This window comes from Channa argus, chromosome 15 (genome assembly GCF_033026475.1).
Source record: "Channa argus isolate prfri chromosome 15, Channa argus male v1.0, whole genome shotgun sequence".
In the NCBI taxonomy this organism is placed as follows: Eukaryota; Metazoa; Chordata; class Actinopteri; order Anabantiformes; family Channidae; genus Channa; species Channa argus.
In genome coordinates this window covers 5,251,243-5,279,044 of record NC_090211.1, presented here as the reverse complement: position 1 = coordinate 5,279,044, position 27,802 = coordinate 5,251,243, and the positions used below count along the sequence as shown (strand labels likewise).

At 40.9% G+C, this 27,802-nt stretch overlaps 1 protein-coding gene across 8 annotated transcripts in view; it reads left to right on the top strand.

Moving 5' to 3' along the window:
- The window catches only part of LOC137099933 (RNA binding protein fox-1 homolog 3-like), a 380,706-nt gene that overhangs the window by 189,928 nt on the left and 162,976 nt on the right, over positions 1 to 27,802 (top strand). For all 8 annotated transcript variants that reach the window (XM_067477381.1, XM_067477384.1, XM_067477386.1 and 5 more), the window contains one exon: positions 7,656 to 7,818. In XM_067477381.1, the coding sequence (XP_067333482.1) occupies positions 7,797 to 7,818 (22 nt within the window). In that variant the 5' untranslated portion in view covers positions 7,656 to 7,796. The remainder of the gene's footprint in view (positions 1 to 7,655; positions 7,819 to 27,802) is intronic.

Below are 27,802 nucleotides of genomic sequence, written 5' to 3'. Positions count from 1 at the left end.
CTCATCAGGGACACAACAAACACGAGACGAGACACATTAGAATGCAAATTTCCCTCTGCAGCTAAGCTCTGTCTCAGTGACAACTGTTGAATCGTTGTAGGAAGCAGGAGCAGCCAAACAGCATGTTCTAACATTCATCCACAACGGAGCCGAGCATCAGTGGTGAGAAGAAATGAAACTGTAGAAATCATGGCCTACAGTATATGTCCCAATTTTCATCTCAGACTTTCAAATCTATGAGGGCGATTTTACTGATGATCATGTCTTTCCCTCAGGAACAGGAGCTGTAAATGTTAACAACACAGAGTTTTTAGGCTCTGGCAAAGGGTGAAATCCCATCTCTCTGGCAATATATGTTTCTGCTGTTTAATGTGCTTTAAGCCATCATGACTGGCCCAAATTTGAAGTACCGGCAATTGTCTGCACATCTTTCCAATGTATTCTACTGCCTACATTTCTTCATTTTGTTTATGTTACCCACCGCAACATACAACATAGTTCAAACTAGTGCCTCCTTCAAATAACAGCAGAGAAAATCTGTTACCTGTGATTTGTATCATGTAATGATAAATTAACACTTAACAATCAACATGTTCTTATCCCATAATGAAGCTTCCCAAGGTGTCAAATCTTTGGTGAATTATAGTGAGGTAGGTAACATTTGGCGTCACTATCTGATGCTTCAGGAATGGTACTGTTTGATGCAATGGGAATAACGGCTTCTCTTATTGATGCCACAGGTACCTTTTAGTGTCACTATAGAATGCTCAAGGAGTGCCACCATTTGACACTACTGGAAAGACTTTATGTACTTACAAAATGCAGAAACAACTTAAAGTTATGTTAAGAGACAACATGGGTGAGGGTGAAGTCTAATTTAAAAGACAAATTGCATAAAAACGAAACGCTACATACAGTGACAATCTCACACACATACTATCTTACTGTAGTAACCCTGTGCGTCACATTGTGCTACAATGAACATCATCAACACAGAAAGGTTAAAATGAATAAGCGACACGCCTGCTCTGAGGATAGATGCATTTTACACATGGCAGATAGCTGCTCATTTCTCGGACTGAAAGTTGGCGCGACATGTGCATCCCCGGAACAGTGGTTCCAACTGTGCAGATGTTTTCAGCGGCTGGACTAACATTAGCTACAGTGAACAACACACAGGTCTTTCCCATCATGTGGACTGATGTATTCATAAAATCTGTTCTATGAATTCCTGATTTTTACAGTGCACAAAGGTCACATTTGTGCTCCAACTGTTTTATTTAAAAGCACTGTATTCTATAACTGAACTAATAATTTATTGAAAGTTAAAATTTGCATCCATTTTTGTGAGCAATGAAAACAAAGTTGGATTAAGTGGTGAAAAAAAAACTCTGTGTGAGCGAGAGACAGAGAGAAAGAGAACTACGGCTGGGAATCACAGCACGTGTTTTTTCATGATACCTTCATGCCAAAAATGATACTGCTGATCCTATCCATTAATCAAATAGCTCTCATCACGCAGGCATTCAGACAGACCATGACCATTGTGTACCTTGATGTAATATCCAGATCTGGTCTTGTCGGTGATTGAGAAACACCTGCATATTTTATCCACACAGTCCCACCATGGTAGTTTGTGCTTTTCCCAAAGCAAACATAGCAATTACAGGCACTGTCAGTCACTGTCAGATGTGGCATCAGTGATCAATCCAGCCTGTTGGATTCAGGACATTAGACATGATCGTACATGCAGGGGAGTTAAATCCTCCCGTAACTCCCGGCCTGCTGTTCATTTAGCTTTCTCTGCTGGGATTGAAGGGAAACCATTTTGTGATTCAGGCTGCTGTTTCTCCAAATACTTCTCCAGTGACATTTCAACCAAGCAAATTGGAAGAGCTTTCTTTTCTTTTTTTTTAACATATGAAAAACATCCTGCAAACACTTTTTTTATGCCATGTTAAAACATTTTCTGAGAATCAGTCTTTTGTTCATACCGTAGCTATTTATTATTGTTTCTGGTTTTTACTGTATCATCCCATTTTTCATCAGTTAAAAACATCAAAGTGAGTCAAAATAAAACAGTCAAGAGTTTTTTCCCCCTACAACTGCCACGTTGCACTGATGCTAAACAGTACATCTACATGAAGTTATCCAGCATGGAAAAGGCAAAAATGCATTTTAGATTACAGTGGTGCAGTAGCAAAACACCCTAGCTTGTCCCAGTTCAGTACTAGCCCAGTGGCAGCATACAGTATGTTGTACTGTGCACACACAGTTTGTTACTACATCCACTCATTTAGATTAATACTCTACTATGCAAAGAAGCAACCATATATAAACAACATCCAGAAGCACCACCACCTTCTCTAAACTTGTGCTTATTTAAAATAAACAGGGAATGCGGAAAGCCATCCTGTGGTTTGATGAAATTTAAATTTCTTTTTAGAAATCGATGCTAAAGATGACAGGGGGCATCTGATTTGTCATACACAGTTTTAAAGCATCATCAATGATTGTATGAAGGTGCGTTAGTGCACAGCATGGTTAACAAGCACATCTGTGAAGGCGCTTATAGTGTTGGAAAACATTTATGTTTGGAACAACATATGCTGCCATCCAGATGATGCCTTTTCCATAAAAAAAGGTCTTATATAAAAGGCTTATTTCAACAACATAATGCCGCTCCTAATTCTGAAAATCTCCCGACAGCAGTAAAAGAGTACCTTTGCTAAACTTATCTACCTGGAGTCCAGATCTGTTACCTATTCACAACATTTGTCATGACATAAAAATCAGCAAAAATGCTTCTGGATTAATACAATTATTCTCCTCAGTTTCCAAAGGGTTGTGTTTTGAAACCTCTTGGTGGAATCAATGCTGGAAGGACAACACAAGAAGTGCATCAACAGTAGCATCAGCTTCAATCCTTTGTCTCTGTGAAAATTAATTGACCCATAAAAATTAGTACATATGCATGATTTACTTAGAGGCTTGAATAGATGCATAACTTTTATGTTTCGAGGTCTTCTTATTGTAGACCCGCCTAAATTTGTAGCTCTAGTGATATGATTTTTACTAAAGAAATATTGTGCATTAATAGGTTTAACAATAACTAACAGAGCCTTTATACCTGAAATTACAAGAAGGTTCAAGAGTCACTCTTTAGCCCTTAAAACGGGTGGGTCTGGTGAGGCAGCCCGTGACGGCACTTCCCAGATACCCCCTGGTTGTTCTCAACACATCCCTGCATGTTGGAATTACTGAATTAGAAGCAGAAGAGGCAAGTGTGTAGACTGTAAGTGTAATATTTACAGTATATGTGATCTCCAAATAACTCCTGCAACACACTGAGCATTACAGATAGATGCATATAGTGTAAGAGTATCTGAAGCTGGAGTTTTTCTGCTAAGTGAACAGTTATCACAGTGTCAAAGCTCTCAGGAAAAAAAGGCATAATAGCCCCATTTTTAACTTTATTTCATTGTGGCTTCTGTGTATGTACATTAGTTTCATTCTCCCCTGTCGCCCTCACACAACAGATAGAGATCTAAAACTATGATCGCCAGTCTGGAGGGAACCAGGGGGAAAAGGGCTTTGTTAAGCTGTGGCTACGGGTCCCCACCTGCTGTACTGCCGTGCTTCTGCATGGGTAAAGAAACAGCCATCCACATTGACCTCAGAGCTGTTGTTTAATCACCAGGGCATTTTAATGGCTTGTCAGAGTAATGAAATATGGTTGGAGGCTACCTGCTGCAAACATTACGATAAATCCCTCTCACACAAGCCTACGCAGGGCTTAATGGTTATAAATCATCACTTTGGGGAGAGAAAAATGACAGCTATTAAAATAATGAATGGGATGATTAATTTTTCACATTAAAGATTAAAAGATATTAGAGGTATCATCAGATATTTGAGCTGCCGTAAATGTTTGAAAGTGAGAGCTTATTTTCAACACTTTATGACACCCTCTGTTTCTTCACTGTCATCCAAGTTCTGCCCCCCGCCCCCCCCTTGCTCTGTGTGCTGGCTGGGTGCGCCCGCCGCCGACACAGGCATTCCTTACACCTAATTTGTGCTCTTGTAAAAGTGCTCTGAGGAAAAGCCTTGAAGAACACTCATTGCTTGAGGCAGTACAGGACCCTCTCAGCCTCTCTGCAGGGGCTCCTCAAGGCTCTCACCAACATTATTTCATACCTCTAAAGCTGTCATACCTATAGCCTTTCACAAGAAGAATAAGAAGAGCTGACCAGAGCTAGTTTGCTTTGTTTTTTGGACATTTTTCAGTTGTTCTTGTCAGTTTCCCCAGCTACATCTTTTCTGTTGCTAGCGAGGGCTGATTAGTCAACTTTCTGCTTCGAAATGCACGTCGAACAAAGACCGTATACAATAACACATGCTCAGTGAGCTGGCATAAATCCCCATGTATAGACAAACTATGACAAGCTTTCCCTCTTCGTAAGATGGCTCCCAGGAGAAGGTGTGTTAGTGCAGATAGATTCCTAATTCTGCTTCTACTTCCAGGGGACTCGCCGTGTTGTTCAGGCATATATCACTGAAATTGCGAGGCAAAAGATTAGAAGAGAGAAGCATAATTAGAACATTAATAACCATACATGTTAAGGAACATAAGTAATTGAGTTTTTTTATGATGAATGAGAATGTAAACAAAAGGCAGGAGAGTGAGAGGTTCAATTAGATATCCTGAGTTGGGCTCTGTCTCAGCAGAGACGTCAACGTACACGTCTCCCACTGTTGCCCAATTATTTTTGTGTTCCCAGGCAATGATAGTATTGCCTGTCCATCTGCAGCCTTCAAAGGGATATTCAAATCATCTCATTGAAGCAACTGCTCCATTTGTTGGCAGAGAATAAATAGTTGGCTGGATTTTTTTTGTTTTGTTTTTATTTATTTCTTTATTTTCATCCGCTCAGAGCAAAGCCAGGTATTTGTGCAGCTAAAGTTATTTACAAAGTGGTGGGAAATTTAAACGACTCCTCTGGCTTCTCTGCATGACTTTTTTTCCCTTTGATTTCTCCCTTGTGTGTGTTTGTGTGCTTGTTTTTGGTGGGTTTTTTGTAATATATTTATTTTATTTTTCACATGCTGTCACCAGAGATGCTTATGATGGTCGCCCACATCTTCTTCATGTTCCTCCAGCTCTTTTTCGCCATCTGCTAATGATCCAGTGACACCAAATAAAGGACCACTCAAACAAAATGGCCACCTTAGCTGCCCACTTACATCTCAACCCTCCCCTCTAGAATCAATTCTGACATTTCATTCTGCCCTTATAGAAGGTAATGGTGCATTCAGAGGTTGTTACCGGTAATGTTGAAATTGTATTGCTTGGTTTCATTGGATAGACGTAGGGTAACCTCCACTGCGGGATGGCTTTCAGCTCCTCTCCCTCTCTTCACTGTACCTTCTGTCTTGTTGTTTTGCCTCTCAGACTGAGACGTTGGTATTTACCAGCTCAAATATCCCGTTCGGCACACGTGGGAGCAGCGGTTTTCATTTTCTGTTAACAAGTAACCAACCAGTGTTTGTATTTTCCTTCCACTCTTGTGTTCACAGAACATGAAGTGAAAAACCCCCTTTTAAATCGGGTTAGTCAATATGCTGTTTCTAATATATTATTTACTGCCTATGGGCTGTATATCAGAATGCACTAAACAACTGTTTCGTTTTGCAGTCATAATCATGTAGAGGGAAATCACAGAGCCAGATGTCTGGCCCTCATTTTACAGCATTTATGTTTTCCTCTGAGTTTATGTAAAATTCATCCTTCCCTGTTTTATTTATTCCCCCGTTTTCACAGACTCAACAATTAGTCAATTCCCAATCAACAAGAGAAAAGAAATTGCTTTTAATTACTTTTGATAAATGACAAATCGTGTTGGCATGGCTCCCTGCAAATGCTTAATCAGGTGCTGGGCGGGGTAGGGAGGTGGGTACCGAGAGAAGGGATTTCTGCTGGGATGAAATCAATGCGCTTTCTCTGCGGTTCACCGACTGGGCTTCTGGGCAACAGCCAACCTGAGGCCTGCAAAGATACACAAGTCAGCAGAAAAACCACCCACTATATGAGAACAGTCACACAGTGAGGCATAAACATGCTGTAATGCCTAAATGTATATGCTGTGCAATGGACACATATTTGGGCATTAATGCTCACTCACAAGATTAAATACAAACACGTGTTTGCAGACACTGATGCAAATGCACATTCATATACAGCCATGCGTGGATGTAGTCTCTCCCCCTGTACCACAACTAATGTAATTAAAGTCACATAATGTTATTACTTCAATGTAATAACATCTCCCTAAACCTGTTGAAAATGAAATCAAACCTGATGTACCAAACATACCCAGTGGAGTAATTACAAGAAGCTCCACAATCATTATTTTTTAATCACAGTTTAGGGAAATAATGTTGTTTTTTGGTTTTAGCAAGTTATTACTTGAGGCAAAAAAAGGGTTTACCTCTATCAGTCCTTCATTAGAAAAGGTTGTACAATGGTACAAAGGTACAAACACAGTGGTGGTAAGAATACACAAACTCAATACTGGGGCAAGCCTCAACAAGTACTGCGCTACAAATAGAAGTACCAGTTCAATTTCTTTTATTTAAGTTAAAGTACTTGCTCTAAAATGTCCATAAAATAATACAAAAGTACATGTTGTGCAGTAAAAAGTATGTATTTGATTTAGTATTATATTAAATTCATTTAATAACCAACAGTAAATGTGCAAGTGGAGTCTAATTTTAAAGGTAACAATTATTGCAAAATATATAATAATAAAAAAGTCAGATCTGTGGTACTAGAGAGACTTGGTGTGGAACAAAAAGCAGCAGCTGTTAAAGGCGGAGCTGATTTTAACCACTTTATATCCTGACAGGTGGTTAATTCACAATAAAACATCATCATTTAATTGCTGTCTAGATTTTTTTTTTATAGGATTCTACATCTTCAAAGTAACTAGTAACTAAAGCTATCAGTAGTTCAACTATGTACAGTACATACAGTATTTACAACTATGTGTGTTAAGTAATAGCTCCTGCATGTGTTATATTTCTGTGTGTGTATGGATCAATCCATCCATTATCTGTAACCACTTATCCTGTTCAGAGTCACGGGGGGGCTAGGGGCTATCGCAGCTGTCATTGGACGAGAAGTGGGGTCCAGCCTGGACTATCTCAGGGGCAAAACAGAGAAATATATACACACAAAGGGCGGTTTAGTGTCACCAGTTAACCTAACAAGCATGTTTTTGGACTGTGGGAGGAAACTGGATTGCATGAGGGAGCAAACTTTTCATCCAAGTGAAACTTCCACTGCATTGTATGAATACTTGTTCACGTTAACAAAATATTAACAAATCTAAACTCAACTAAACAACTAAGGACAAAAATCTGCACATCACATGATAGGGTGTTACAGAAAATGCACATTGTCTACATAAAAAAGACCACAGTAAAGTCGAGTCAAAAGGTAACAAAGTGAAGACTAGATTTATTCCCTTGCAAACTGTTATTTTAGCTATTTGTTATTACTTTTTCAGCTATATAATAAAATTGCAAACAAACACAAGCTGTACCTCTTCCTCCTGCAGACTGTTTTACTGGAGCTTTATTTGTTTCCCTTTCAGAGTTTGTCAGCACCTGTGGCAGCAGCATCAGCATCAGCATCAGCAGCAGCAGCAGCAGCAGCATCAGCAGCAGCAGCAGCAGCAGCAACAGCAACAGCGAGTCGAGTGAACCAGCTTCAGCCCGACCGGCTTTACCTGTACATGGAGACCCCCAGCTGGGCAGGTCAGCCTCTCCACAAACACTTTTAGCCCCTTGTGTCTGTGTGTGTCATGCACTCGAGGTCCTGTCTGTCTGTGTGTGTCTTAAGTTACAACCACTTCTACTCCAGGTTCGTCTTTTTTTGGCTTGTTTGTTTTCTCGAGGGGTCATTCCTGCTTTCTGTACATGTTGTGAATTTCATCTCCCAACCTACACATGGTTCATGTTTTTAGTCCTTTTTTTCACCTGGCCTCACATGTAAAGCCAAAACCCACAGAGTTTGAGGAAATGGCTTGACGCCCTCTTGCTGTGGATGCAGCCTTACTGTAATAAAGCCTGTATATAGTAAGCAGGCCTTACTCGCCCCTATTCGGCCATATTGTGCTAATGTGTGCTGGTTAAGTAGCGGAAGACTAGAGAAAGATTCTTATCCATATGCCCGAGAGCCCAGGAGTCAGCATGATCGCTCCCCAGAAGGAGCCCTCTGCCTCCTCCGCCATCCTCCATGGAGCCATATAGCAGGTGGCAGTCAGGATCAATGGGCCTCCTCCATTGCCTCCTCCCCACTTCACATCTTCAACCTCATCTCCAGGGGGGGCCCGCGGGGCAAGCGGCGTGTCTCGCTGCAGCACACCAGGAGAAATAGGGACGTTTTCCATTAGTCTAATTGCTCAGTTATAGTTCTATATTATTGCCGTGATCACCACTGTGGCTTGGTAATGATGGACCTCCCGTGCCCCCACGTATAGCTGGTGGGTGTTATGTTTCCCTCGTCACCGCCCATTGAAACTCCAGTTGTGGTGGGTGTATGAGGAGAGAACAAACCTAAAGCTGAGAAGAAAACTGGAGGATAGACAACAAAAAAAAGAGAGAGAGAGAGTGCTTCAAATGTTTTGATGTAAGAGTTTAATCAAATATCCTCAGCTATTTACATTCTCAACAGGTGCAGCATTTGGCTGATTTATGGGATAAACACTGAAGTTCTAGTACTTGTTCATTTGCCTCCACTAAAAACTGGCAATATGGGGCTAATTTGCAATAATTTGCTGCTGCTGTGGCCACTGGTTAAGAATGTTTATATAATCATGATATAATAAGAAAAATGAAAATGAGTTTTTCATGCAGTTCTGGCCCTGTCAAACACAGCTCACGGTCTTGCTAAATGATAATTACATTCCTCAAGCACAGTATTACATTTTACCCTCTTACATGGACTTTGTTCATGGCAAATGGGGGAATATTATTTCCATTTTAAGGTGATATTTAAGGTGATATTTAAGTATTATTCCCACATCTGTGCTCCCTCAGTACAGTAGAAGGTTTTCCCCCCATCAGCGATTACACGAGAAGTCTTCCATCAGTCAGCAGATGAGGTGAAGATTATAATGAATTCATTTACCCTCAAAGACTCTGCCTTTCTTCTTTCTGTTTATAATATCCCATTTGCATACCATAGCCTCTTATGATCCAGATATTTGAAAAGCTTTAGTTTAAGCTGCACTGGACTAATTGGTGGTAAAGATTTCACTGCTGACCTGTAGCTCTCCCTACAGGTCAGCACATAAAAGCCGCTTCCTGTTGTGGATTTCCTCTCATACAATAGGGTTGTTACTGATTATCTCGCCTTGTATTCCTTAGAAGGAGAAAATCCTTGGCTGTCATTTCATTTCATTTTATTTTATTTATTTTTATTTTTTTTTTACAGGTGTGGGTATTGATCTTTGCCTTTGCTGCAGGAAAGTGTTTTCACTTAAAAGGCCCACTGATGTAGCAGAGCTTATTAAACAAATAGGCCAGAGAACAAGGCCACAATTGCTTTGAATCACGAAGGAGGTTGCTCGTCTTAAAGCACCACGGTATCAAATATGAAACGCTCTGCTAACAAGGTGTGAAATCTACTTTAATCAGATCATATTTTATGAAACAAGGAGAAGGTTGAACTTAAATAAGAGAGAAAGATGGAGCTTCTGGGGGCGGGGTGGGGATTGTACTTTGAAATGGAATGTGACGGCCGGGGACTATGGCTGGATTTTACATGCATTGCCAAATGGTCAGCTATGGTTAACTTTAGGGGGAGCTGGAGACTTGCTGTAATAGGAGGCTAATTCAGGGCCCATAATGCCTGACAGGCTACAGAGCAGAGCTGGAATACAGAGAATGATGTACGTTAGAGGCTCTGGGGCTGAAGTAAAGGTCTGTATTTGTCTGCAAATTGCCAGGTTGCCTGAGGATATAACAGGGTCAACAGCAGCGTAGCAGATTTTCCTGAGTAAACACACACAGTGTCACACATATAAATACAATTCGGTAACACACTCACTCCGATGGAGAGACTCACTAACTTGCTCAAATAAAGTGTTGCACAGGAGTGACTTCATGTTGTCATCGCAATTCAGGTCATGATCCTTTTTATATATCTTTACACAGGCTAGGTTCATAGGCGAGTGTCTTCAATCACATTTTTTTCCTCTTGCGCCATAAATTGTTTCAGATCCTGTGACACTAGACTTGGTTATGAATATATGAATATATATACACACTCCAAAGACCTTAGGAGGCTCCACTAGTCAGAAAATGTAATGGATCGAGAGATATTATATACTGCTCTGGGAAGCACCATTTGTCAGCAAAGCTTTGCACGGATTTTAATGATCTTAAAAAACTTCTAACACCCACAAAAAAAAAAAAAAAAACCCACATTAAATGTGTGTTTTAAACTGAAGTTGACAGTGTTATGCAGTTTCTCTTCCGTCTGGAACAAACTAAATTCCCTGCTGTTATTGTAAATAATCAGAGAGAGATATATGGTGCTCTGGGAGGCACCACTTGTAAGAAAATCTTTCACATTTAACACTAAATGTCTGCCCACAATACCAAAAAAAAGCATGTTAAATGTTTATGTTTCAAAATTGTATTTGACAGTTGTGTTTAGAGCTCGCTCTTGCTAAAGAAGTCATATGCTGTCATGGGAAATACCGCAGTTATTAATAGATATATTAACAGATAGAAATATTATTCACAGCTCTGGGAGGCATCACTTGTTAGAAGAGCTTCCTGTGAACAAGGCCAACGAATTTCCCCTGATATTAGTCTTCGGAACAGCACTTAAAGAAAGCATTTAACACCAAAACTGTAAAAAATTGAAGCTGACAAGTGCTGTGCGGTATAGTTCATTATCTCTGTATGGTATTATGGTAAACACACTACCATTATGAGTTTTTGTGTGTATCCAAGGCCCTGTATGCCACCACCATAGGGGTGATGAGGAAGATGGGAAGGGGAGGACAAGTAAGAGTGGTGGAAGAAGAAGGGTGCCTGCGTCTTTAAAAGCTAGATGGAATGAGGGAGTGGGGCGGACGGGTGGCTGGCAGGATTGTGCTGACGGCAGGGCTTTGGTTCAGAGCATGCCCATTAGAGGGAGCCATAAATCCTAGGCTCTCTGGGCCGGGCTGTGTCAGCAGTCCACTGAATGAATTGATTTTAAACGCCACTGAAAAAAAGAGAGAGTGCGAGAGAGGGAAAGGGAGAGAGGGAGAGAGAGTGACTATTTAATTCACCCTCCGCCAGAAGCCCACACCCCGTTCCATCCCGCTTCTCAATTCAGGACTGTCATTGAAAAGGGGGAGGAGAGAAGTCTAGAAACACTGAAACTGTCACCAGCAACAAGCCCAGGGCTACACGGCCCCCACACGTTTGATTTAAACAGGAGGGAAACACACAAACCAAATACATAATCTCAAATTCCATACAGCATTTGTTCTCTCCCACCCCTCTAATTTTTTCTCTCAGCCCTCTCCTTTTATATCTCCACAAGAGAAATGAGACATATCATAAAAAAGAGGGGGGAAAAAGGCACCACGGCATTTGAAATTCAAATGTGTTGGATTTTGAAATTGATGTATGTGTTTATTCATTTACGAGCAGCATCCATGTGTGCATGCATTTATATATTATCAGCAGCAATGAAACGCTGAATAGAAAGCTTGTAGTCCGTCTCTCCCCCTACCCGCACCCTCTCGTCTTTGTTTCTTCCTTGAGCCACGGCTGCTGTGTTATGATCAGCATCACAAACAATTGTGCATGAGGACCAGTTTCAGTGGGTCATTTTTTTCATGTAGCACATTTCGGTATCTGTGCTACACTCCCTGTTTGACACATCTCCGTACATACCTGTTGGAGTGTCTTCAGACGTTGAGGGTTGCGTTTGTACAACACTTACAGAGCAGCGTTACACAACTGGGGCTAGGTTGGGGTAAAGTACCCTGCACTGAAATGCAACTGGAATAGGGCAGGTATGCAAAATGCTGGTCACAAATTAGTCATAGTAAAGTTGAACCCATTAACAGTAGGTCCACATAAATTAAGACAAGGTGACTAGTACAGTAATGAATCACACTGTTTGTGGTTGTGGATTTATTAGACTGTTGGACTCGGTGCTTGAAGGTAGGAACCCGACCAACATATGCAAATTATTGTTTTGTTACATGGTTGTTTGTTTTAAACGTTAATAACCATAAACACAGGATTCTACTCGAATATTGCATATGTTACGCGTTTGGATATATGGCACTTGTATGTGTATGGTCTGTTTCTCCGGTACATGTGTGCAACATGTACATTTTAAACAGATTTTTATGCTTCTCTAAACAGACCCAGTGTCCTGCACCAGGCTGGGTGGCCCACATAAGTTGTGTATTGGGGGGAAAAAAAAAACCCTGACGACGGGTGGAGTTGGCCTAATTGATGCCAAATAGCAACTGGAGCTCAATATTTTGTACAGTACATCTGAATTGTCAGACAAATATTTCTGCAAACCGTAGTTTTATACTGACTTGCTACAGTTTGACTACTCTGTTTGTATTTCCTGATGGTACACCTCTCGTGAAGAGTCAGGCAATGCGCTGGTTCCAGCACTGACCCTCGCACAGTTGCAGGACTCTTCTTCCAACTGACATATATTCTATATTAGGTTAAATATATCGTCATTAAGTTAATAGAAACTGTAAACAAGTTTTAAATATGTTTGCTGCAAATGTGAGGAAATACTAAACTACTCAGTCAAGGAGCCTAAAAGTAAGCTAGAAGAGGACACAATCTGCAGAATGGTGAAAACATTTTGTGGTTACATCAATGTGCGCGAGTTGTATCAATTTGAAGTTTGAGTAATTTCAATCATTGATAATAAAATGTATGGATTAGTGGAGCTTTGACTAAAATATTTTTGTCATTTTTGTTTGTAATTATGTAAAGTGAGAATCACTAATTTTGAAAATTTTGGTGAAGTGCTAACTGGAGCTGTTGATATTTTTGCGATGTTTTCAGGTTTGGTTGTTGGCGGTGGTAGAAAGGCAGTCAGGGGTAGGTGGTGGGATGGGTGGGAGTTGGCGTCCTCCCTGGCTCATTACGCTGTTTAAAGAGCCGGCACCTCTGAATCACCTGCCCAGCTCCACGCTTCAAACAAGCTCAGCCACCAGGGATCATTCATCAACTTCAGCTTCCACCCCCCCCCCCCCCCCCCCCAACCACGCTTCACTTTTTCACCGTTTGCCTCCCAACACACGACTGTCACATACATGTGCAACCCACATGGAGAATGTGGAAAACAGATAGCATTGCCTGTTGAATACTGATGTCACATCTGCTGCAAAAAGGATAATAAATTAGTTACAAACCAGCCTTATGTTATGTTTGTGATCATGAATGTAACTAAGCGCTTCTAGTGGACTTACAGCATCTAAGCCCATTTGTGGCCTCAACATCCGTAATGCATGGTTCCTCTGCATGTAAAAAGTGAACTTTCTCATGCCTAATTGCCTACAGGCTAAGGCATGAAGAGGACTGTGCGTATTACTGTAAAGATTGCAAGGATATTTCACTTTGAAAAATGGCAAAGCACACAGGGCTAAGGGCTTGATTACAAGGAGTCGGGCACACAGCCTCTACATCTTCCTTCCCTCATTTCAATTATGGCTGACTGGAGGCACGGCACTGCCACTGTCCTCAAATAAAACTAAAATATGATAAAGCTGAAATATCAGGCCGGGGACTGCTCCAAGCCTTGAGCCATGTAAGGCGCAGATACCCGGCACGTAATTACAACATTTGCCAATATTTTTTTGACGGCAGATTCAACATGGATATGAGTGAAAGGCAGAGAGAAGGCATGAAGTGCGTTTATGACACATGATAAAAAGCACATTTCATTTTGCCTTCCCTATGGATAACAGGAGCCTGTATGGAGCCGCCACGGTTCTCCTCCATGTAAAAGTGTCAGATAGTCGTGTTATTTTTAAGTTGCAAGATCATTACTCATGTGTGATATGCATGAGCTAAGAGAGAGGATCTGCTGTCATAACAGAGGACGGCGAGCACCGGGAGCGTGAAAAAGAGCACGTCGTTTCCAGTTATATGTTCCATGAGGAAAGGTATTCCTGTGTTTGAAATAAGTGGAGATTCCCTGTGGAATGGCTCCTCAACAAACCCGGCATCAGTAAGCAAATATCTACTTATTTCATTTTTTAATAGAGGACAGGAAAAACCTACAAAGTATATTCAACTCACATTCGCCCTTTTAAACGCTGCCCTCCATGACCCCTTACAGATGGAAGTGATATTCAATGTGGCCGCTTTCTCGCCGTGACACCCTAACAAGGTGGATCTCCTCTGGTACCCAGATCAGGGCAGCAGTGGTCCTGCTTCCTTTATGTCACTGCTAATGACAGTGTGGCATGCTCACCATGCTGTGGGTACCACAGAGGGTCAGTGCTCCGTGGATTCAGACATTCGAAAGAAATTCCATTCTGCTACACTGGGAACATGAGAATGAATGCAACTTGATGGAGGATTTGCAGTGCCTGTAGCCTATCTTAGCCCATTATAAGTTTAACTCTAAATTGTATTGAAAATAGTCTTGACTCAAGCACTTTGTGTGTCAAGTGGAAGCTTGTAAAGTAAACAATTAACCAGTAAAATATAGACAAAAACACATGCAGTAAGTTTATGAAACATTTGATTTGGGACCTGACATGTCAAGTCTCAACAGAGCCACATAATCTCTTTCTAAATTTTGTCTAAAACCTGCAAGAAGCTCCAAATAAATACCAGTGAATACCAGGCAAGTCTTTTTTCTTAACATTTCTAATTTTAAGTGCAATCAAAGCAAAATAATTTATGCCTTTTTTCTGAAAAATATAATAAATACATGAAGTATATTACCCACTTTTTTGTAGATTGAAGTACAGAATATATAATTTTAAACATTTGATCTTCCTCAATAGGAGAGGCTCAGCTTCTTCTCTTCTTCTGGCATGATTTACTGGACTTATTGGAGCTCTTCAGAAAAAACAAAAGGCAAAATATTTTCTCACACTGTTGAAGTAGCTCCAGCACCTGCTTTTCAAAGTGAAGGAAGAAATGTTTTGCAGAGGGAAGAGCCTCTGCAGCAAAATCTAGAACGATTCTGCCCCCTTCACTCGTCACAGTGTGGGGGATTCAATCAAAAGTCTGCCCTGTGACCTGTACCCTGAGAAACAAACAGCCAGCAGAGTCTCCAAAGACCAAAGCCATCAGAGGAGGGTGGCTTGTGTGTGAGCTAAATCGTAGCACCTTTCTGAAAGCTTCTATCATAAAAAAAATTGTGAGTTGTCGCAGTGGAGAGTGACTAGCATGGCGTTACATTGATACATTGATGCAGTGAATGCGTTGGACAGTGCAGTAAAAGTGCTGAGGTTGAAATTAAGCTGTTATCTCTGGCATGTATCACAAGGGATGCAAGAAGCAGTGGTGCAAAGGCAGCAGCCTGTTTGCTTTACTGTTATTGCCTCTGCAGATCCATCCTCGTCTGATTATCCTCATGTTTAGACATTTTAACGTACTTTTAAGTTGTTTCTCTATTTCATTCAAGTACATCCCTTCCCCTTTCTTTTGTTTAATTAAATTGACAACGCTGCACGTAGCTCTTTAACATCCATAAAATATCTTAATTAATACCTTAATTAGTACCTAATACCTTAATACATTAATACCTTAATACCTTAATTTTAATTAATAATGTAATTATTGACCATCACTGAGAAAATTGATACCCTGATCCATTTTGCAGTGTATAAAGGCCTCCTTATTTTTGAGTTTTATTTGCCCCCCCCCCCCCCCCCCCCCCCGAAAAAAAAAGTAGTTCAAAGTTGTATTCGTACAAAAAAAGTGAACAATTACAAGTATACAATTTTGGTTATTATTGTAGTTTAAATGGTGCATAAACAGACGCTCATTAGTGCTATGTCCCCAGTTTCATCTCAGATTGCATTAACAAAAGCATATATCATCTACCTTTTTATTATGTGGACTGCATTTATTTAAGAGGAAATTATCTCTTAATGCAGGAAAAAGAAAACAAAATAATACGGGTGAGGCAGCTGTCCATAAAGTTGGTTGCTGGTTCAATCCCTGGCTCTTTCATGCCACATGCCACAAGTTTGTTTGGACACCATTAAAAACATTTCCAAAGATCCTACATACAAATGTTGTCCTTAAATCAATCTCTATTTTAGATCAGCACATCTACAATTCCTCTGCCATGTTACATCCATGGTGCATCATTCTGCTCGGTCTGGCAGACTTCAGCAAGCCAGCAAATAAGAGCAGGATGGACTTGGGGTGAGGGGGGTGGTTAAAGAGACAGGAGCTGAAACAAACTGTTTCACACAGAGGTGAACCTGAGGTCTTCTGCATTAAGGGCCTATTATTAGAAAAAATTATAATTTTAGAAACTCAAAATCTTCTAAAACTATTTGAGCAGAGACCTCGAAATGGTAAAAATACAGACTCTTTAAGCAGAGAAAACCCGGCCTTTGATGCAGTTATTCTGCCTTTTCCCAGTTTCATGCTTTATGTCAACTTTCAACTCTCTGTGCTTACACTGTAAAGTACAGTGGCACAACATTGCATCATTGCATCAATACAACAAAATGTGGCTTTTTATTCAATATTTATTGAAAATGAACCTGACTTAGTTGGGTTTTTTTGGTTGTTTTGTTTTGTTTTTTTGGATTGTTGTCCTTCCTACACTGTCTTCCAAAAGTTTATTGGCAAAATAATTAAATATATGTGAAACTCAAAGCAGCTCGATGGTGTGACACTTGTACTGTTGGAATTATAAATCATACATCATACAAAGTTAAACTATTTCTTCCCCATATTGCACTATCTCAGTAATTTAGTACATTTAATGTAGTTTGTATTTGTTGACTTAAATTTGATCATGTACAGCAACATTTTCTGCATTAAACAGCGAGAGGGTGCTCTTTGTTTCTGTGTAAGCGGAGACTCAAACAGAGTGTGAATAATCCATTATTTTCTACAAAATTTTCATCATCAACAAGGAGATAAAGAGCTTTCTCTAAAGCAGCAACACCAGGAAGTATTGTGGTGGTAACTTTTAGAACCACTGCCACAAACACTTTTAGTGGCATGCGCTACAGGCTATAATGGTCTCATTTGTTTACAAGTGAGGTAAACAAATGTATCACAATTAATTTGACAATGATGTATTAATGTTCAAAATGCTGCACATAGCACCTTTAAAAACCTATTTCAGTGCATATTATCATAAACGAGACAGTGAGTAATATCCCAAAGGCCCAACAATTGGTTGATGTGACAATGCAAGATAAAGACAAAAATAAACAGATACATCAGATACGGCAAAGACACCATCCTTCAAACTCTGGACCTCAGTGTTTCCAGATTCTTCACCAAACAGGAAGGGCATTGTGTTTCCTGGATGCCAAGATAAGTTTGCTCCTTAGAAGTTCGGGACGCCTGCGCGTCATATTTGTCTCCCTGTGTTGCAGTGAGTGAGGAGAACATAGGTGCTGGTTCTGTCATGCAGCGCTGACACCTCCATGAGTAATCCGGTGCATGATAAACAGAGGGTCGAGGTGTCAAGGGAACACCTCGGCAACTGACACAGGGGTAATTACTCTTCCTGCGTGGGTACAACTCAAAATTTTTGAACCTTTTCTTTCTCCAATCATACTTGATGGATTGAGTGGAAGAGGGCGATCATCTGGTTCTTAGCAGGCTCACTGAGCGTGGTAGGCCTCTGTTGATTAATGATATCTGCTGCAAGTCACCAAAAGCGGAAATTAAGTATTTCTGTTTAAATGCAACATTTGTCTCCTTTGCTGGTGTTGAGAAAGGCATTTGTCAAAATCCTCAGGCTTTGGCGAAAGGTGGATTTCCTCTGGGAGCACGCTGGGAATTACTCCCTACTTTCACATTAATGGCATTCAGTGTTCCTATTTTATACCTTGAATCTACTTTTCACCCTTTCACCTTTACAATGCATTTTGAATATAGAATCGTTCACTTTTAAAAACACTTTACTGTTTGACCGTTTAGTGTTGAGCATGTTGCAGATTTTCCAGAAAGCTGAGGAATGACCTTGCCTGTATGAAAGGAAGTGATTCCTGATGGCATCTCTGTCTGTGGTGGGCACATGGGAGGAGTTCTGGTGGTTTCACTGGTTGAGTTGGGTTACCATTTGTGCTGATGGCAAGCCCTGCCATGCTGAAACAGAACAGACTCCGGCTCCTGAGGAGACTAATGGTTACAGGGCCTGGCCATCATCCAGTATGGCCCCAGCTACTGCCTCTCCTGACGCTGGGATATCATTACCTCCAATGTGTTACATCAGACTCGCTTGGTCAGGCTCTGAAACAGTCAATACTCCACAATTTAGAAAATCAGCCAAGTTTGCAGAAACAAAGAGGCAATATCGGAAATAAAGACGGATATATAATCTGACGCCAGGCATTTTTTCATGCTGGGTGAATTATTTGTTGTCCGGAAGGTGGGGACGTGGATGGGGTCGGGGGGAAGCAGGGAGGGAGCCAGAGATCTGTCAGGGGTTAGAGGAGGTGGTCAAATGGCCTGAATAAACGTGCAAATCACAGCGCCCAACTACTGACCCTCCCCGTCTCATACAAGCAGCCTCTACTTTTTCCATCAATGGAAATCTAATTGCTTGAAAAGCGATCAATGGAAACTAAATTGGTTTTGTGTGGAAGCGCGCATGGAATAAGCTCTGAGCTGTTTTAATGTGTGTTGGTTTTGCATCTTAAATCACAGTAATATTTGGAGTGGGCCCCCTCTCTCTGGAGGGGGTAAACTTTGGTAGTGTCGAGATACCAGGGAGGAGGCTCTCAATCAAGCTCCTAATAAAAATCACAGGCTTAATTGTTTTTCCAAACTCATAAATCGTCCAGCATAACGGGTTAATATTGAGACTTAAGACACGAGGACGGTGGGGTGCTTGTTTCAAAGCAGCTGGCACTCCTCGCTGTGGTGCTGCGACCACTGATAACCCTCTAGTGATCTGATATGACTAATCCCCTCTAATCCTTAATACACTCCTTAACATGCCCCTAACTGACAGCAGTCGATATGGGTGCACTTCTTTGTCTTATCGCTGATCTCTTTGTCTTTGTACACTCTCTGCAGTGAAATTTGCTCTTCCACTCATCCTTTTGACTGAGGAACTCTGGCACATCTGCATCGGTGTCACACATTGTAGCTCTGAGTGTTTCCTCGATAAGCCAGAACTTGATCAGAGTTTTGAAATTACCCCAGCTCGCAGGGTTACCAGAGGTCTCACACAAAGTCAAGAGAAATGGTGGAAAGTTGTTTTTTTTTTTCTTTTTTTTCTTTTTTTTTTTTTCTATCACAGTTTCTGAAACTGCTGCTGTTTCCCCCCACTTGTCTTTCCCCAGCGGACAGCTAGATGGACTGCACAGGAGGTTGGGATGTGGCTGGTGCCCGCTGATCGTGTAGCCTTACCCAGGAAAGACCGGTCCCAGCAGAGTAATTTATTGACAGCATTGAGATGTGTTTCTGGCCAGGTGCTTCTCTCAGCCATCCCTCAGGTGCTTATCTATCAGTTATCAGTGCAGACAGAGCACAGACCCAGGTTGTATTTCTGTCTGCTATTGTAATTACATTGTAATTGATCTGAGGGTGTGCAGGGCAGTAACTTTGCAAGGGCTTTCCTTTCTTGTTATCTGGAGATATGCTACAGTAGAGTTGTAAGCAAACCTTGGGATGTTTTTTACTACCGGCTGTTGTTGTTGTACCGAAAATCTTCGCGTATGCAAAAGAGTAAGAATCCATGTTGGGTAAAATGCAACACATGCAAAATCTTACTGAAAGTCATAAGGTAGATGTGCAAAAGAAATGCAAAACAATCATTGATTTGCGGCCATATTCACATTTGTGATCATCTTTTTAAAACCTCGGACAGATGAAAATTCGTACGTGTCACTACCTGCTTGATTGGAATCAAAGTGGATGCGTGAGAGTGTCCTTCAGTGTGTGTGCCGTCACTCTCACAACAACAAATAGCATGGTTTGTGTATCATTCCAATCACGCATATTAACCAGCCCTCGCAACCCATCAATCTTCCCGCCGCCATTTTGTAACTGATGCCGAAATGATGTAATAAATGATGTTTGAAAATATCCCCTCGCTGCCCTGCATCAGCAGTCTGAAGGCCTATCAGATGTTCGCCACACACATCTGTGAGCTGTATTCACCTCCGGGAAATTAGCAATCAACCTTTTACCAGCCAATACCTGTATAAGGAACACAATATTTCCCCCTCATCCAGCCGCTCGTAATGTCAGGTCACATACCCTGTGCAATTTGTTGTGTTGAAAATGTTATTGTGATGTTGATAGTAATTTCACAGTGCTAATCACTGTCATGGTAATAATTTGCATGCCAGCTCCTTCTGTGCAACAACATCAGTCCGAAACAGTGCTGAAACCATGCGAATCCGCCGTTCGTCCGTGCTGTTGCAGCTCTTGAAGCTCTTGTGCAGTCTAATGTAAGTATGCACGCTCTCCCTCATGATCCCTCATTTATCATTTTGACACTGGCTACTTTTTTGAAGTGGAGAAAAATGTTGCAGTCAGCTCTTCCTTTGGTCTCGGAAAATATGTGCGAATGAGTGCGTGTATGTTGCGCGTGCGTGCGTTCGACTGCTTGTGGAAGATAGAGAAGAAGAATATGTGTGAGTGCATGCCGTTGCCTATACGTTATTGTGCGTTTGTGTACATGCATCAGTATGATTAAGGAGCATGGGAACATTGCACTGGCTATTTACTGCTGATAAACCACAGCGTGCATATGTTGTTGTGTTGCATCCCCATTTCTCAGTTTCAGCTTGTTATTCTTATTCTGATACTCCATCTATCCTGCTTTATGTAAGACAAATTGTATCCTATTTTAAGATGCATTGTGACCCTTACAGACAAAAAAAAAGACTTTTAAAATTGTTAACTTTCTGTTTTTCTATCACTGAGCCCCATTTTAGCTCACTTAGGTTAACTTAATGTAACAGCCTAATTTAATTTGGGCAGCTTTCACTCCAACTTTGACCTAGAAGACACTGTTTAGCGCAACCGCTGACATTTACCTGAGCTTGGACTATATTACCGTTAAATTGCATCAATAGATATCAGAATAGGTATCTATATTGATTGCCATGGAATCAATTGGTGACATTATGATCCTTCTTACAGTGAGCTGGTGGAGAGCCTCTGATAAACAGTCTGATCCATCTCACTGCACAGACGGATAATGTTACTTGGCTTTTTTGTTGTGTATGTGGCTACGTGAGCGTTTGTGTGTGTCTGTGCGTGTGTGCTGGAGTGTGTCATGGCAGGTTACAAATGAGTTTGTTTGTGTTCTGGCCGCAGAAACCTTTTATGCCCCGGGCTGTGTGTGTTATGTGGGTGGGTCTTGGTGAATGTGATGGAGGCTAAGGATCTGTATGTGTGTGTAGCTTTATATGAGTGGGATGGTTATGAGTTTGAGATGCCTTTTTAGTATTTTGCCAGTTGTTACCACCCTAACCTATATAGTTTCTTGTCCACTTGGTTTCGATCCCTATGCTCATACTGAGGTCAACCAGGTGACCTATTGGTAAAAGTGCCTTGCGTGCCAATAAATGCCTAGGAGTATTAATCACATAGGAGCGTTCACTCTGTGAAGAGGTCAATGCTTTAAAGGGCACTCAGAGTGCTACCTAAGACTGAAATACAGCCGTAGCTTCTTTCCGGTTGAATGTACCAAAAGTTTTATTAGTTCCCCCAATGAGGTCAGTCTGCCTTGCATAAATGAAATCTGTCGATATCCCATTATAGGCTTTTGGAACCTGATTGTCAGGCATCTGTCAGATGCATATTTCATTCTAAATTTAGTTAGCTAGCTGTAAGTAATGCCCACATTACCACCAGCTTATTTCCCAGTGTACACCGCTGCAGAACATCTGTTTTTCTATTAAGTGAGAGATGAAATATTAATCTGAAAGCTGATCTGGTGCGAGTCAATCATTGACAGACCGCAGTGACAGCTGCTGTGAAAGTAACACCAGCACGTCAGGTGTCTGCCTCGATACATCTGATCATGACATCAACACACACTGTAGCTCACAGCCAAAACACGAACGGGTTCACCAGATCAAATGGACTGTTTTATTAACTGGGTCGATCTAAGCTGGTAATTGGAGAGTGGTTACAGTCAGAGCAATGTAGTGTTGGTTTTGGTCAAAAGGAAGATGCACACATCCTGAAATTCACCTCATTGATGTAGTTTTGCTATTAGCTGCAAGTACAAGCAAGAAGGCGTATGGCCATGATTTACTGGTAATAACCTGTGTCTCACCGAATTGTAGAAAGGAACCAAAATCATTACAATGGTGGATAATGGGAGTAAGAGAAACAATGATGGTCATAATCTTCAGCAGAATTACTCATCTCCATTGGCTCATTGTCATCATTACAATGTACAATGCTTTAACAGATATGCACAATCAATGAAATCTATGCTTTACATTTTCTTTTTCTTAATTTGGCCTGTTTAACATGCTGGATCGTAGAAATAAAGCATTTTTATAATTTCATTTCATGTTTTTTTTTCCCCCCAGTACAAAGAGAAATCCCCTGACCGCTGGACAGAGTCGCTCTGCTTACCTCTATAGAATATGAAGCACAGCTGTAGATAAAATGTAACATCAGTCAATTTCTACAATAACTCAACAATTTCCACGACACTTAAACTAACAATAATTAATTTTTACTTATGTTTAGTGTTTGCCTGTTTGCAGACAATCAGCCTGTCACACTGCTAGTCAACCGTCCAAGTGTGGCATCGCTAGTGGAATTATGGGAATTCAGTGAAACTGGGGATTCTCAATATAGCTGCCTCCAACAGTTGCTACAGTTTTAGTGATTTCCCTATTGAATTTCAATAATGTAGATTGGTAATAATTTCTATTCTACTCTGTCAGTGCCAGTAGCTGTACCTGTAGGTATAGGTAGGTATCCAAACACTGCAGGCACTACCCTCTGGGCCAAAACCTAAACCAGCCAATTCTAATACATATAGCTATTTTATATGTACCTTGGTGTACTGTCAAGTAATATTCCATAAATGTACATATTTACATGAGCCCACACAGTCTTTCTTCTAACTTAGCAGCTATATATAAAGTGCATTTAGTTGAAAACAGCTGGTGTAACTCACCTGTGTAAGCAGCCATGAACAGACAAAAAAAAAAAAAAACGGATGTCATGCCTGAAAGCAGGCGTGATGACAGATGAGTTGGGCTGCCCTGGTGGCTGATCAGGGATTTTGCATTAATCACTAAATACATCAAATGTATCAATCCACTTAATGAATTAATTGAACAAACAGAGATCTATACTTTGCAATTATGGCCCTCTAAATAGCTCCTGTGAATACTTGAAAAGCTAACTGTATGTCAATACCGCTCAAAGGCGAATTCTATTGACACCCAGCTTTAGAAGATTTTAGTATTTGGTTGCCAGTTGACGGGTACTAGACCTTGGATGGAGGCAGCTATATTGAACAAAATGTCATCATTGCCTTGTTTAGTTTTTTTAGATGATCTCAAAAACAGCATGTGTATTTTGGCATTAATAAATTAAAGGAAATCTAATTATATAATGGGTTTAGTGTAATGTTAACTTTCTACTTTATATAACTGTGAATAGATTAGTTGTTATAAACACGTTTTCTTTTTCTAACCTTCCTGACAGAGACAGTGCCAATGAAATGGCAACATGTGCTTTCTAAGATAATAAAATCTGTGGTTTACTTAGAAGGTGACTATAAAATCCTTGCTAAAACTCCAAATTCCTACATTGCATTTTAAAATGTTGGTAACTTTACTGACAACGTTCAATAAAACAAAACAAGATACTGTATACGCAGTTGCACATTTATAAAAATCTAAATCAGTAGTGTCGCCTAGCAGTGCAGCATGTGTTGCCATTATGACCCACATACTGTATCAGTGTCAGTGTTGTTACGAGGCTCATGGCAGGGTTGCACTGCACGTCTCTGCAGATTTCTCTTCAGGCCCGACTGTGTGCCAACACAAGCAGAACTGTCCTCTCTCATGAGCTAAAGATGCTTGGACATTAGCATACACAGGTTGTCAGTGGTAAATGAATGACAAGACTTTCATCTCCCAATGTGTCAGCCTCGCTTAGCCGTGACATGGTTCAATGTGCCCGCAAAGTGCCACTTTGGTAGCCTATGGAACCAGCGTACGATTGAAACTGTGCTCGCAAAGATTACTTAATAAATAGAATAATTTCACCAGAAATATTATCCCAGCTTTGTGACAACGTGAAAAGAGAGCGGGAAAACAACCAATCTATATTTGTTATGAAAGTTTGCCATCGCCCCACTGTTGTGTGCAGCCATTTAAACTATAATGAAAAATGGAGGTAGGTTTTTATGCACAGAGAAAGAATTCATTACTGATGTCATGTGTTTTCATTTAGAGGTTTCAGTATTTTTGCTCTAAATTTCCTCCCCCTGCTGTGTTTTCGTGGCATTTGTCTTATGGCACTGTTGAGCATGGTGAGCTTTTATTATTTAGCACATGCACTTGCACATATTTTTACAGGTTTGTACTGACTCAAGACGGATACAGTTGGTGAACTCAATTACTGTACATAATCTTAAGCCTGATATTTAAAAGGATGTCAATTAGTTTTTGTTGAGGCTATTTAATGCTCATTAAAAATTAAATGTGTGAAAATTTAAAACATGAATTTTTTATGAGACCTGTCTTGTCTGTCTTGATGACTGTGAATAGTTCCAATAGCAGCTGCTCCAAATTTTGCAAAGCCACCCATGGTCCAAGTCCCAAAACTTCTGATGTCCTGTCCTCAAAATGGATGACATCTTGATTCCCCGGTAATGAAATCATAACTGGGATATTGCAGACGGTTTTAATTCTGATTAAAAGTCATTTTTTAAAGAGATGACCTCAAACATCTCACTTCTCTCATCTCCGCTCTAATTCTTCATTTCCCATTGCTCCGAGCTGAAGTCCTGAGTTGGCAAAATTCCGCTCGTGAATAGGAGACGTTTATCAAATTTCTCCATTAATCTGATGTGCAGGTCTTGATTAAAATGCTACCCCACACAGACAACGCAGATGCTCAAAGTGCAGACTTATAGGAATATACAGATTGATACAGATGTGCTGTGCTTTTCTACTATGCTTGGACGCAGAGGGTGGCTGCGGTGGGAATCGATAAAGGCAATGCTCTGTGATTGGGTGGGGGGGGGTCGGCTTTTGTCTTTAGTGTTTATCCTGACTCAGCACAAAGTCAAAAAGGCAGCATGCAACCGCAGGAAAGACTGATGTGCCGTCTACCCCTCCTTTCCTCCTCCCTCCTCTTGGTGTCTGACGGTCAGGAATTCCACAGAGCGAGCAGAGATTGATTCTCTCCCCACCCAGAGATGGGGCTTGCTTTTCACATAGGGTGATATGAGCCTTTCTGAGAGGGTCTGGTGGTTGTGGGGAGGGGGTTATTGTGCTGGGGCGGTGGGAATGGTATTAGTGGAGATGACAGGATGGTGATGTGGGGATAGGTAGGACTGATTGAAGTTGAGAAAGAAGTAAAAAACTGAGACAGATGGAAAAGCAGAGGCCCACTCCCTCAGACTGAAGGGATTGGCCCGCTGCCTCATTCCAACCATCCTGAGCCCAGAGACTCCACTCTGGCTGACTGGTGTTGCTTCTGGACAAGTTTTCCTGCTGCATATAGATCTGCTGTCTTCTAATGCTGATTGATATTAATCAAATTGTCTTTGACTGACACAGCAAGTAAAGAGGCAAGGTTTTTTTTTTTTAGCCTAAATGGCAGTTTTCTAAAATGGGCCTGGGTTGAAGTCTGCAGGCGTTCTTGCCGACTACTCCTGCCAGGGCCACTGACCCCGGGATAGCACATGTAATGGATGAGTACATAGGCCTCGCACTGTCTCCCTCTCTCTGAGCAAAGGAGACATAAACTAATTAATTACGGGGGATGTTGGCCAGGCTGGACGCTGACACGATCGTTGTGGCTGTGTGGTTATTGACTACTCCGCAGAGGAAAGTTGCTCATTTAGCACTGTGTTGCAAGCCTGGGAGGTCACTGATCATTGTGGAAGGAGCATATGTTCTGTGTTTGTCTGTTCCTTGGCTTGTGTTTGCACCTATCACGTGCAGTGTGTGTGCGTCAGCATGTTGTGTTTTCCTTCTCACCTATGTCTTAGGAATAATCACGCGACATAAACAGTGAGCATATTTACACCTCTCCAAATGTTTTTATTTAATTTTTCAAAAATCTGTTGCATTTGATACATCAAGTGCTAAAGCAGAGTAAACTGGGCAGCTTTTATTTCTCCTACCTCAAGAGCAGTTGTGGACATTCTAAGTACATGGCAAGTAGAGTAGATTAGAGGGTTATGCCCTTGAACATCTCTGGTTCTCTGTATTATTCTGGAAATATAGATTACAGACTCGGGGTCAGGGAGAGCGCCACAGGAGACTATAGAAAACCACTGCAATCATCTCAGCCAGTCTCCAGCCCTGATTCACACTTGCCTTTGAAATTCTAATGTGCACCAAGATGGATGTAGAAAAGTACTCAACTGCAGCTTAAAAACAGATAAATTATGATGGGCATCCTTTTACAAAACAGATTGCCTTAGTCGCAATGACGCACCTCAGGGACCTGCTTTGGTGCTGCAGATCAACCTCGCTCTTTAAGGAAGGAGATGCTTCTCTAATTGCTTGGTCTCTTACCTTTTGACTTTCGGTCCTCATGCATGCATACCAGGGGCCAATGAGAGGCTGAAGAGGAATTTTGTCTCCTGGGAGATGAGTTGCAAAGTGTTGCAGATATTGTCAATGTGAGATGTTAAGGTGGAATGTGTGATTGTGCTGTTGTTTTATTTATGAGTGGTAATGTAAGGCTGAAATTCATGGTGGCTATAGAAAATACAAGTTATACTTTACCTTTATTTGGACAGGTACAGTTATTGATGCCCAGTTCTAAACTGAAACTGGATCTACTGGTAATTTGTTAAACATGTTTTTCGATTCTACTTATTGATTCCTAAAAGAAAACTTTGGACCTATTGCTCTTGAATCTACATCACCAGCTAAGCATACATCAACGCTTATACAGAATATAGTGTTATATTACAGACTGGGAGGCTGGCTCTCAAAAGTGAAGTGAAGAGGACCCAAAATCGTGTCATTTTAGGAAAGAGTCTCTCCAACTTAATAATGTTCAATCATTGTCAAAATGATCCAGTATATCCAACTGAGGCAAAAACAAATGAAAAACATCAAACACGTCCAAGAATATTTAGAGTTTTCCTTTTTTCTTCCAAAACTTCTGACATCAAGTAAAATATATGGCAGTCTAAATCTGCAGAATCTAGCTGTTGCTTTTTTCAAATTTCACTCAAAATGACATGCTACTAATATGAATCAATGGGCAGAATTGAAATGCCTAAAATCGACATGGCACTAAAATACCGTAGCTAAAAGATATAAGATTCATCAACATAATTGGCTCTCTTCAAAATTTGTGTGTTTTTAGTGGTTGTTTCTGTTAGTGGAGAGCCACATTC